At 45.8% G+C, this 12,308-nt stretch overlaps 1 protein-coding gene across 4 annotated transcripts in view; it reads right to left on the reverse strand.

The window, feature by feature from the left end:
- The window catches only part of LUC7L (LUC7 like), a 44,525-nt gene that overhangs the window by 3,288 nt on the left and 28,929 nt on the right, over positions 1-12,308 (reverse strand). For 3 of the 4 annotated variants that reach the window (XM_027043774.2, XM_027043776.2, XM_027043775.2), the window contains exons 5-8: positions 10,036-10,146; positions 9,187-9,330; positions 3,562-3,738; positions 518-606 (exon numbers count right to left, since the gene is read on the reverse strand). In XM_027043774.2, the coding sequence (XP_026899575.1) occupies positions 518-606; positions 3,562-3,738; positions 9,187-9,330; positions 10,036-10,146 (521 nt within the window). The remainder of the gene's footprint in view (positions 1-517; positions 607-3,561; positions 3,739-9,186; positions 9,331-10,035; positions 10,147-12,308) is intronic. The other variant, XM_053213308.1, reaches the window with a different exon arrangement.

Genomic DNA, 12,308 nt, shown 5'->3' on the forward strand with positions numbered 1-12,308 from the left:
CCCACTCGCACCCGTCAACCAGCAGCTCCTTTGCCTGGTTCTCCTAGGTAGCTCTTCACAGTTCTCACTGATTCTGCCCCTGTCCACTGGCCCCACAACCCTCAGTCAACACTGGAGTCTACTCAGCCCTAAGGCCCTTTGATGGATTTCCCCTAGGGCAGTACGGCTGTGTGACAGAACACGCTCCAGCTCCACAAAGTCTCTGCTCCTGCCCTACCGGTCCGCCCTGACCTCGTGGGGGCGCGGCAGGTGCCTCTCCCATTGCCACCGCTCAGCCCTCCCTCACACCTTTCCAGGTACAAATGAGGTTGTCACAACTGCTCCTGCAGCTCAGGGCGGCCGTGTACGCACCGCAAGGCTCCTACCACGCCAGCCCAAACCCTGCTCTCCGAAACATGTTGCACATTGCTTACTTTTCTTTTAAGGGCCACTGAAATCGTAGCTGAGCTCAAGTGCTATGAGCCAGACTGAAGGAAGGAGCAGGGTCTCCCTGGGCGTGGATCCGCCGTGGACTCACCTCCTGCTCAGCCGCTCCTCCCGCTCCCTCTCCTCTCTCCTCCTCAGTCGATCCTGATTCCTCTTCTCCTGCTTTTCAGCCACAGTTTTCTAAATAAACAAGAAATTGGAAAATGAGAGAAGAGCAAGTTACACCAACTAGAGTGTGAACGCTGTTTAACAAAAAAGCACTTTTACGTAATCTCAATATTGATAATTTAGAAATCCAATAGAAACTCTTAAGAAACAGGAACACAATCACCATTAAAGCTTCTTAATGGGAAATACGTGAAAATAACGCTTTTATCATTATATCTTACAAATTCAGTGACGTGTATATTCTAACAGATGCTACAGTTCTAAGTCACAGAAATCTATCTTTTGCCTCACACCAATCCAGAAAGTTATTTTTTTACCCAAAGGAGACTCCACAAACTTTATGGTAAAAAAGAACACATCTCTAACCAAACATATCCTGCTGCTTGTTCCTGGGGTGCTGCGTGCTACACTGGCTTTAGACCCAGCCTCATGGCGACAGTAGGCCAGGGGAGGTAGACCCTGAACCCTCAATACTTGGCCCATCAGGCTGGATTGTAAACACGGAGCAAAGACAATGCACAGACAGGAGGAGGCCTTGAGAAACGTTACTACCCGAACACAACTGACACAGCTTAGCTCAAAGCCCTGGGATCAGTCTGCATACTCCTACCCAAGGTCAACTCAAAGCCTTTTGGTGCCCCCACCTCTCTGCTGAGTGGAACGAAGCCCTGTGTAGAGTGGAGTAGGGAGACAAAGGGTCATCAGTGTTTTCGTGCTCATGATGGCACAAAGGATGGTCCCACCTTGCTGCAGACTACAGCCAGACACTGCATGAGAGGCGTAGCAAGGACTGAGAGAGAGGGGCCAGCTGTCCTCAAAGCACTCCCAAGGCACGAGAGCCTTCCTGTCTGGTTGCTTCTGGCCCTCCACCCCTGGTTTCACTTGTCCTACACTTGAGCAGGCACACAACGATGGACAGGTTACGGTTAGGGTTAAGGATGGGAGTTTCAGCCCCTTAACTTCCTAAAGGGGATGTGACCGAGCACAGGCCTATGGTCTGGCATTAACTCCTTTCCACATCTCCCTACTTCCTAGACACTATGCTTCCACCCCTAACAAAGAAGGTCTTGCCTCGCTCTTACCCTCAGTGTGTGGCACACCTCTGGGACCAATGCAAGGGACGCCATCTCTGATTAGGGCCCAGAACTCTACCCCTCCCTACTGTTAGGAGGTGCACTTACAAATACATTTTCTGTTGTTAGTTTAACAGCTATTATCAAAATACATTTATGTTGCTTTGGTCAACGACATGCCACTTGTAACTTCAATGATAAAACATGCTTTCTAGATCAAGTTAATACTTAAGTTCTTAAGGTTTTAGGGGGAAAATTTTCAATATACTCTCATCTCTGTTGGAGAAATATGTGTTAAGAAAAAAATAAAAAGTTTTCAGCTAAAAAAAAAAAAAAAAAAAATACCAGGACAGGGGCACCTGGGTGGCTCAGTCAGTTAAGCGTCCAACTGTTGATTCTAGCTCAGGTCATGATGTCATAGTTTGGGAGATTGAGCCTCATGTGGGGCTCTCTCTGTGTTGAGCCTGCCTGGGATTCTCTCTCTCTCTCTCTCTCTCTCTCTCTCTCTCTCTGCTGCTCCCTTGCTCATGCTCTCTCTCAATATAAATAAATAAACTTAAAAAAAAAAATACCAGGACAAAATTATGGGATGATAGAAAATGGAAACGTAATTTAAAGGAGAAATGTAAAAGTGCCATTTCCAACTGCTAAGTAGTACATTTTTAGTGGGCATGGTAGTGGACACCAAACTGCTATTTATGTTCTATTGGTGGGGCACCTGGGTGGCTCAGTCGGTTAGGCGTCCGACTTCGGCTCAGGTCATGATCTCACAGTCGTGGGTTCAAGCCCTCTGTCCGGCTCTGTGCTGACAGCTCAGAGTCTGGAGCGTGCTTCCGATTCTGTGTCTCCCTCTCTCTCTGCCCCTCTCCCGCTCATACTCTGTCTCTCAAAAATAGACAAACATTAAAAAAAGTTTTATATTCTATTGGCGACACAAATATTTTTACACCTTTCATATCCATCAACTTGCAAGGACAAAATTCCAACTTAATAATATGTGACAGAGTGTATCACTTTTCAAAATTCTATTGGGAGCACAGAGCTGAATGTTTCAAGAGCAGAGACTGCCACCCCAGCCCCACCCCTGCTGGTGAGTTCACACCGCACCTGCTGGCAACCCCTCTTCAGGGGCAGAGCTCTGTCCCCCCTGCTCCTTCTGGGGACACACAAGGCTCTCTACCCCAATGGTCACAGGGTCCCAGTCAGGGGCCATATGTCTGTCCCTCTATACTGAATTTCACGTGCGTGGAGGGAAGGCCTGCATAGGAGGCCTAGTACCCCATCCCAACGGTCTCCATACGCAGCAGGGAGGACTCCACCAGTCTGAAAAACAGTTCAAAGTATCTAAAACACGCTCATCCTTCCTTCTGAATGTTCTGCACCCATGATATGTTTTAGAGCCTAACCTAGGAAAATGAGGAGTCTTGGGGAAGAGACAAAGGTGGACAGTGGTGCAGCAGCACCATCCAAAAAAGCCCCACCACATCTGCATCCTCCAGAGAAGGCTCAAAGGCAAGGGCCGGGAAATGTGATCTTCTGTCTAGCCTAACCACTCTCCACACATCCACCTCTGCCCAAGGAGAAAAACGAGACTACTGGCTCTTCCGATCTCCAACCAGAAGTTACTTCAGAGGTGGGCAAGAGCGGTCTGTACCTGGGGACGAGACTCTTTGTTTCCTGTAAACAAGTGCAGACTAAATAAATATCCAAGGTCCCTCTGGATTCTAAGACCTTAGATCTCTTGTGTGAACAAAGTGATGAAATCAGAATACTTCACTATAAAACTCAAGGCACGTTCTTGAGAGAAGATAAAAACACAAGGTTTTCTAGAAGTCAAGAAACATGAGGACAGTCAAGAGACTTGTTTCTCCAGAAACACAACACATTAACGTACCCTCAATTGATCAAGCTTCTCTCGAATCTGAATGAACCCCAAGTGTAACTTGCCCCCGAAGTGGTCTGCAAGGCGACGGTCATTGTCGTGGAGACCAAGGTAGGCTGAACAGACCTCACAGACGCGCAGCTTCTGCTGTTGAAAACTGGAAGCGGGCATGGAATTTCTGTATTCTTCCTGGACAACAGGAACAGATCAAGGACAGTGAGGTACCCAGCACCACAACCAAATATTCAACCCCAAAATGGATACATTTCAAGGGACTATAGGGATGACTTTTAAATAAATAAAAACTACACCACTTACAAGCCTCAGATATTTGTAACCAACTCAATTTTCATCGTTTATTAACAAAATGAACTAACCAATTCAATTATCATCGTTTATTTACAAAATGAACTAACAGTCATGATTCCAAAACAGTAAGAACATTTAAATCTCTGACAAGCAGGGTGCTGGTCTCAGAGGCCAGCAGAGAAGGGGTCTCAGCTACGCACAGAGGAGAGTCTAGGAGGGCCAGAGAAGCAAGAAGGGAGAACCTTCAAAAGGGGCCTTTGAAAAAACAAAGCACAAAACCCAAACCAAATAAACCAGCAAAACATACAAGAGCCACTCATAGAGACTGTGTCCCAACATTCAGAAAACTGTATACCAATGCAACCCCAAAAACTAAAATGTGGAAGGACAAATACATTAGACCCTCTCTTCAAAGAAGGAAGTATATAACAGAACAGAGCAAACTACACCACCTAGTGCAGCCACTCCAGTCCGAATCCTATTATAAGGAGTAACTCTCAGCTTCAAGGTGGAATGCATGAAATATAAAAGAAAAAAAAAAAAAAAAAGAAAAGAGGGACATGGCTCCTGCCGCTTGTGCCAAAGCTAAAACAGTCTTTCCAAACCCAGGTTTAAGAAATGCATTCCAACAGTCACTGACCCTTACTTATGGGATCTTCCATTAATTCACACGTTCAAAATTCCCTGGCAAATGGAGATTAACGTAAGTTACCATGTCATTCATTCAACTGGTGGGCACTCTCATACGCTGCGGGGAGGAGACTAGGTTGGTGCAACTAACAGGTGGTGCAACTGAATAATCTGAGAGCAAGACAGTGCATGCCATTACCAGAAATTCTTCCAGGTGTACGTCCTAGAACACGCTCATACACGTGCCAGCAAACAAGTGCAAGGGCACTTGCTGTGGAGCTGTAAGATGAGAAACCGCCAACGGACAGTAACACGTCTGTGAAGCGGAAGCCTACAGCAATAACCTGAAGGAAGTTGTATGTAGCAACAAGGAGAGACCTTACAAACAGTGCTAAGTGAGGAATGCATGTGAGAGATGTGTATAGAATGGCAGCATTTAGGGGCGCCTGGGCGGCTCGGTTGGGCAGCCGACTTCGGCTCAGGTCATGTTCTCAAGGCCCATGAGTCCATGAGTTAAAGCCCCACATCAGGCTCTGTGCTGACAGCTCAGGGCCTGGAGCCTGCTTTGAGTTCTGTGTCTCCCTCTCTCTCTGCACCTCCCCCATTCGCGCCCTTGTTCTCAAAAATAAGCAAACATTAAAAATATTAAAAAAAAAAAAGGCAGCATTTATTTGGGACTTTTTATTTTTATTTTTTTTAACGTTTATTTATTTTTGAGACAGAGAGAGACAGAGCATGGACAGGGGAGGGGCAGAGAGAGAGGGAGACAGAGAAGCTGAAACAGGCTCCAGGCTCTGAGCTGTCAGCACAGAGCCCGACGCAGGGCTCGAACTCACGGACTGTGAGATCATGACCTGAGCCGAAGTCAGACGCTTAACCGACCGAGCCACCCAGGCGCCCCTATTTGGGACTTTTTAAACGCACAAAGCACACAACGCAGACACACACACAGACACACACACACACACACAGAGTTTACAGGCGGTACACATGCGTAATACCAGACAAAGACAAAACTGAATGCACAGTAACGTCTGCCTCTGAGGAGGGAGAGAATGGGACTAGAGGGGGAAGGACTGGGAACCTGAATTTCCATTATGATGTGCTATAACTTTTTTTTTTAATGTTTTTATTTATTTTTGGAGAGAGACAGAGAATAAGTGGGGGAGGAGCAGAGAGAGAAGGAGACACAAAATCCGAAGCAGGCTCCAGGCTCTGAGCTGTCAGCACAGAGCCCGACGCGGGGCTCGAACTCGCAAGCTGTGAGATCATGACCCAAGTTGAAGTTGGACGCTAAACTGACTGAGCCACACAGGTGCCCCATTGCTAAACAAAACCAAAAACCTTACTCAAAAACGTAAATATGCTGGGCACACGAATATCTGTGATATTCTGTCCTTTTCTAGTTTCAAAACTTTGAATACCACCGCCTCATATCTTTCAAAATAAACTCTATGCCTAGTTAAAAAAAAAAAAAAGCCAACCTCAAAAGGTTATGTACTGTATGACTCCATCTACATAAGATTCTTGAAATAACCAGAATATACAGATAGAGGACAGATTGGTGGTTGCCAGGGGTCAGAGAAGTGGGTGTGGCTACAGAAGGATCGTGGGAGGGATCTCAGTGGTGATGGACGTTTGACTATCAACATCCTTTCTGATACTGTACTACAGTTTTTCAACATGTTACCACTGGGGGAAACTGGCTAAAGGGTACATGGGATCTCTCTGCATAATTTCTTGAGACTACCCAACACACCCACCCTTGTCCACTACTAAAAGCAGAAAGGAACCCACAGGTGCCTTATTACCTTAGGTCAGCACTGCCCAGACCTGCCCAACACCACCCTGTCTTTCCCAGTGGTTTTAAGAAAGTGGTGCTGCCTCCTGGGGGCACCCTCAGTGATGCGGATGGAGGACAAATGGCCAGGGCAAGGATGCTAGGAGTCCTGGGCACGAAGAGCCACGCATGCTACATTCTGCTCCTGTGTGGGCTGTCTGCAGACATGCACACGATGAACCCCACATCTACAATTTTTTATGCCTACATACAAATCTCTGAGCCATCCTAAGGATTTCTGGTGTTTGCTCGGCTCTTAGAAGCTGAAAGAGCTGGGCCACAGGACATACCAACAGGCGACAGAGCTTCCCACTGGACAGAGCTGTCAGGACTCTCCTACATGTACACAAAAATTTCCCATTTCAATATACATCGGTTTAGATCCTACGTAAGGACGTATATACGTGATTTACATTTGTATAGATACGCAGGGACTTAAATCCTGTGCAGAATGCAAGATTTAAATATACGTGCAATTTCCTGGATATGGATCTACTCTGTAAACCAGGAAAGACTGTTTGGAACTCTACCAACTCATACTAACATGGCAATGCCACTCAAGGTAACACCTGCAACTGTCACATTTGCAACCCATCCATCTTTTACCTTGAATACATCTAAGCATTTACATATAAAACATCCATCTGGAGTGGGGGGTGGGGGAGAACGCCTGGATGGCTCAGTCAGTTGAGCATCTGACTCTTGGTTTCAGCTCAGGTCATGATCTCACGGCTGGTGAGCTTGAGCCCCATGTCGGGCTCCGTGCTGACAGTGCAGAACCTGCTTGGGATTCTCTCTGCCTCTCCTCTTCTCAATCTGTCTCCCTTAAAATAAATAAAAATGCTGGGGAAAAAAAATTGTTTACAAAACATCCACCTGGGGGCACCTGGGTGGATCAGCCGGCTAAGTGTTCAACTTTGGCTCAGGTCATGACCTGGCAGTTCAGGAGTTCAAGCCCGAAATTGTACTCTGCACTAACACTGCAGAGCCTGCTTGGGATTCAGTCTCTCTCTGTGCCCCTCCCTCAATTGTGGTCTCTTTCTCTCAAAAGAAACAAACTTAAAAGAAAATCCATCTGTATTGTGAATTTTCTCCCTCTCATGTTCAAGAATGGACCATATCAGCTATATATGTCACTAAGCAGGTGCTGTCCTGCCAGGGGTACGAGGCATTATCTTGGCACCACCTTCGAGGAGATACCTTAAAAGTTGGAGATGACCCCAACCCCAGCACAGCCCTGTCCTGAGTAATCCTTCTGCTCCCTGTACTGACTACTGCCTCAGTGGGCATCGCTCTAACACCAACAGGCCCCTGGCACTATCCATGCATTCAGTTAGTCATTACCGAGCTCCTACTGCGTGTTCATCACCATGCTGAGCCAGGGGTGTACAGAGATAACCAAAGGGGACCTGACAACTACATGCCATCTGCTCACCTCTACCGGCCCCCACCACTCTAAGAACCGTCTCAGTTCATAGGTCTCCACTAAAGGGACTCCCAGGACCAAATTACTCTACCTGGAGACCCTTGGCAACACAAAGTCACTCCCAAACTCAGACCCCATTTCTTTTTTTCTTCTTTAAAGAATTCTTTTATTTATTCTAATTTTTATTTATTTGTTTTTTGAGAGAGAGATGGACAATCTCAAGCAAGCTCCATGCCCAATATAAAGCCCAACACGGGGCTCGATCTCACAACCCTGGGATCACGTGAGTTGAAGTCAAGAGTTGGACCCTCAATGGACTGAGCCACACAGGTGCCCCCAGACCCCATTGCTTCTAAGCACCAGATTTCCTCAGAATGAAACATATCCATCTGTTCACATACTCTTCTCTCTGCACCCCCTCCTGCCTCCAGCACTGTCTCCACAAGAAGGGCATCCTCTGGCATGTTCACAACCAGAAAGTATCTGGCACATAGCTGGAGCTTAATAAGCATGTGTTACAGGAACACAACCATCCCACCTCCCTCTGACTCTACTGTTCCCACCATTCTCAAAGTCGACATGAGCCATTTCCCATTCCAGGGGTAAGGACTTGAGATCCAAAGCATATCTGATGGATACAATAATCTAGGAAGAAGAACACGGTTGTCAGTGATACAAACAATGAGTCCCTGACTCATTTTTTCCACCGCACATCCTGGCCTGGCATCCCAGCCAACACCACTTGGATGCTACCCTCAGTCTGCACAGGTTCTCCCTACAAGACATGTACTGTCGCCAAGGACACCTAGTTTTCATTCTCCAATATAACTCTGACCCGCTCATGCCAGCTGAGTAACCACCACAGCCCAGCAACCTCCTAGGGAGCCAGAGGATCAGAGAGTAAAATGACACCACTCTGGGGGTGCCTGGGTGGCTCAGTCGGTTAAGCGTCCTACTCTTGGTTTTGGCTGAGATCTGAGATCATGATCCCATGGTTGTGGGATCGAGCCCCACAATGGGCTATGCACTTACCGTGCAGAGTACAGCTGGGACTCTCTGTCCCTCCCCACTTATGCTCGAGCACTCTCTCTCTCTCTCTCAAAATAAATAAATGAACATTACAAAAAAAAAAAAAAAAAAAAAGAAGACACCACTCCAGTGACTTCACTCTCAGGACTGCATTCTGCATATAGGTGTTAAGCTCAGGGCTGGTAAGGGATTGGTCTGATGTCAAACGAGTGTCACAGGGGGGCAGAGCAAAGGCACAAACCCAACTGTGCACAGACTCTAAATCCTACAATCCTATCCATACAGCATCTTATTTCCAACTTCTTTCCAATATTCAAAAAATTGAATGCTTTAATTTTAGCCCAAATGGTGAATCTTCTGGGGTTACTAAGTTTCCTCTTTCTTAAAGACATTTCCCACTAACCTCAGCTTCTTTTTTCTTTGCACGGACTTTTTCCACTTCCATAAGAATTTTCTGGGATTCATCAACATTTCCTTCAGCTCCCAGCTGCTCAGCTTTAGCAAGAAGTTTTCCGATTTCTTCATTCAACTCATGTACTTTTTCTGCCTAAGGGAAGACAGAAATAATCAAGTAAGCAGACATCTAAAACCAAAAGACTAGAACAAAGAGAAAGTGAGTGGTTCTCTCGCTGTTCTTCTGTTCCGTTCCACTGGAATTAAAGAGAACAGCAAGGATCCTCACTGAACGCATGCAAAATATAGAAATTTTGACATCCTTACTAGCACTGTTGTGACCCTGACCTTAAACTAAACCTGGCCACTGCATCCCAGTAAGAGCATGTAAGACAGTAAGAGCATGTCTGCCACTTCCAACGTGGTGGTCAGGGTCATCACGGTGGTCATTTTCTGGGCTGTCTCTTCTCACTTCTATCACAACTCAACCTTCTGGGTAAAGGCCATAAAACATCCAGGTTTAAAGGTATAAATTTGTACTGTAAGCAAAATGCCTAATCATTTGGAATTTAATTTTAGAAATAAAGTAGCACCTTTGGTCCAGTTATCAACTGCACGTATCTTAAGTGATGCCTTTACAAAACTGAAAGTAAAGGACACCAGAGAGACTTAGTTGTGCTGAAAGAGGGGGAGCAGAGGAGGGGTGAACCGATAGGCCAGTTACACAAAGATCTACCTTCTTTATTCTGCGGTATAGGTGCCCCACAAACTAACCATTTCTCAACTAGCTTTCCCCCGTTTCCTATTTTACGTGGTGATGTTAAAAAAAAAACCAAATGTTAATGTCTCCCAGGCATACCTTCGCAGAAACTTCTGCACTGATCTCCTCCTGCGTCTCTGCCAGTCGCTTCTTGGCAAGCTCAGTTCTCCGATCACACTCGGCAATAAAGGACTCCAAATGATCCATTGCCTAGCTCAGGAGAAGCAGTGAGCTATGATCAGTTACATGTAGTGCCTTGGAACCCATTTATTCAATAGGACATACACTCCTGGGTTGGTTTCTTAAAAGCCTGTAAGTTCAGCGGGAAGATCTTAAACTACACTATAGCCAGCATGTCCATAATCACATTAAACCAAGGGGCTTTGTTAAACCAAGACTCAGAAGCATAGTCTTCTCATCTGTTTATTTCTAAAATTTGTAAAAGGACCCCCATCCCTCAATAACATTTCCAGGAATTTTTTTAATTAAAACACTTGGCCATAATTAACAGCGTTCTCTGAGGGGCAGGAAGGGTGGACTGAGACTAGTAACAGAGGCCCTCTGCTGGTGAGCTGTGGGGGATGCAGATGATGTACTCACTGGTCTGTGTGAGCCACGTAAATATTATTCCCTCATGTTCTGAGGGTAGAGTTCCCCCTTCCACCTCAAAACAAAACAATAGAACAAATATTACTGAGAGCTGTGAGTATGGTTAGTTATTGCCTACGGTCTAAAGTAGCAGGAAAACTGGTTACTACTTACCCAAAGAGATAAAGGAAAAGAAATTCTAGATATCTAATTGCTCACTCTGAAGAGTTTGTGGGAAACACTAAAATACACTAATTAATAAGCTGCTTCGTAGGTTTTAGGCAGTTAGTCTGTCATGACCAGTCAAAGGCTCCAGCGTAACTTCAGATAAACACACAAACAGATGTGTCAGGCTATGACCAGTGATTAGCACCTCCTAACTCACACCCACAAGACAACTTGCAAATGTCGGCATTGTGTTAAATATGACAGCAACAGAATTTAGAACAGGATGACATGACTAGACCATGTGAACTATCGCCAAAAAATACAGGAGAACAAACTCTGGGTAGAGTTCCTAGAAAGCAGATGGAAGGCCAACAGACCAAGTGGTGAGAATCTATGTCCCTCTGCCCAAAGATGGCCAGGGGAGAGGTCAGCTGTCAAGAAACCACTCTACAAGGATCAGTGCCACAGTGGAATGGATAATAGGGACACTGGAGAGGGTTACTGTCTCCTCTAGAAATCTTAAATACTCTTTTCAAACAAATGCTTACTTGGAAGTAGGTCAAGACAGAGAAGAAGCTCTGTGACGATGCCAAGCCCCCCCAGGTGCTGAAGAAAGGTTAAAGCCTAATCATCCACTGAGGCCAATTCCCAATTTCACTCCATGATTTTGGAATTCAGGACCTCTTTCGTGTTGTTGGCCATCCAAATATTCCCTGATGTTTCGCTACATTTCAGTCTAACAATCAGGAAACCAAATGATCATCATGTGTCTGCATGCAGTGTACTTCCTGGAAAGATGTAGAGTTGACCAACTCTGCTGACAGGGCGGTAACTTACCAGGATCAAAGTGCCAGCAATCTGATACAAGTCCCATGCCACCTGTGCTCACATGGGATAATGGATCCCAGTAGACCATCCTGAATCGCCCCAGGTTCACCCACATAGAGGTGTCAAGTCTGTGGTGTAGTGTCCCTCCGTTATATACCCAAAAAGAGCAATCTCCCCTGAAACAGACCCACGAATCTACACATCAGGGGTCAAATGGGCAAGAGACATCTAATAACCCTGCCAAGGCCTTACCAATTAAAGCAACCAACTGCAGCTTCAGCAGAACCTCAATTAGCTACAGACTCACACATCTGATAAGCTAAAAACTAAATAGGAAACCTCACAACCCAAAATAGGCAGACCACAGGGACATCCTTTAACTGCCACATTCTTTAAAAGACGATGCTTTGTTCTACTGCTTCTTCTCTTCAAAGTGCTTGTCAAATTCAGATTGATTCCTAAAATATATCAAAGAGGAGGTTTAAATAATTTTTCTTAAAAAAAACAAAAAAAAAAGGTACCCAAGTCTAAAAATTAAGTCCTAATCACAGCCCACCATTGACCAGAACGTGACCCAACCTCTGTGGCTTAGGAATGGTACGAGGAAATATGAACTACTGAGGGTACCTGAGCACAGGGCTGGTGTACAATTGGCACACAAGTCTCACTGCTGCTGAAGGCTATTCCTCCACACGCAGGACTGTCTGGTGCTGCTCCCAGCCCAGCAGAAATGACAGCGGCCAGAAACAAGCATGTGCCATCAAGGAGCCAGGTCACAGCACACACGT

This window comes from Acinonyx jubatus, chromosome E3 (genome assembly GCF_027475565.1).
Source record: "Acinonyx jubatus isolate Ajub_Pintada_27869175 chromosome E3, VMU_Ajub_asm_v1.0, whole genome shotgun sequence".
NCBI classification, from domain to species: Eukaryota; Metazoa; Chordata; class Mammalia; order Carnivora; family Felidae; genus Acinonyx; species Acinonyx jubatus.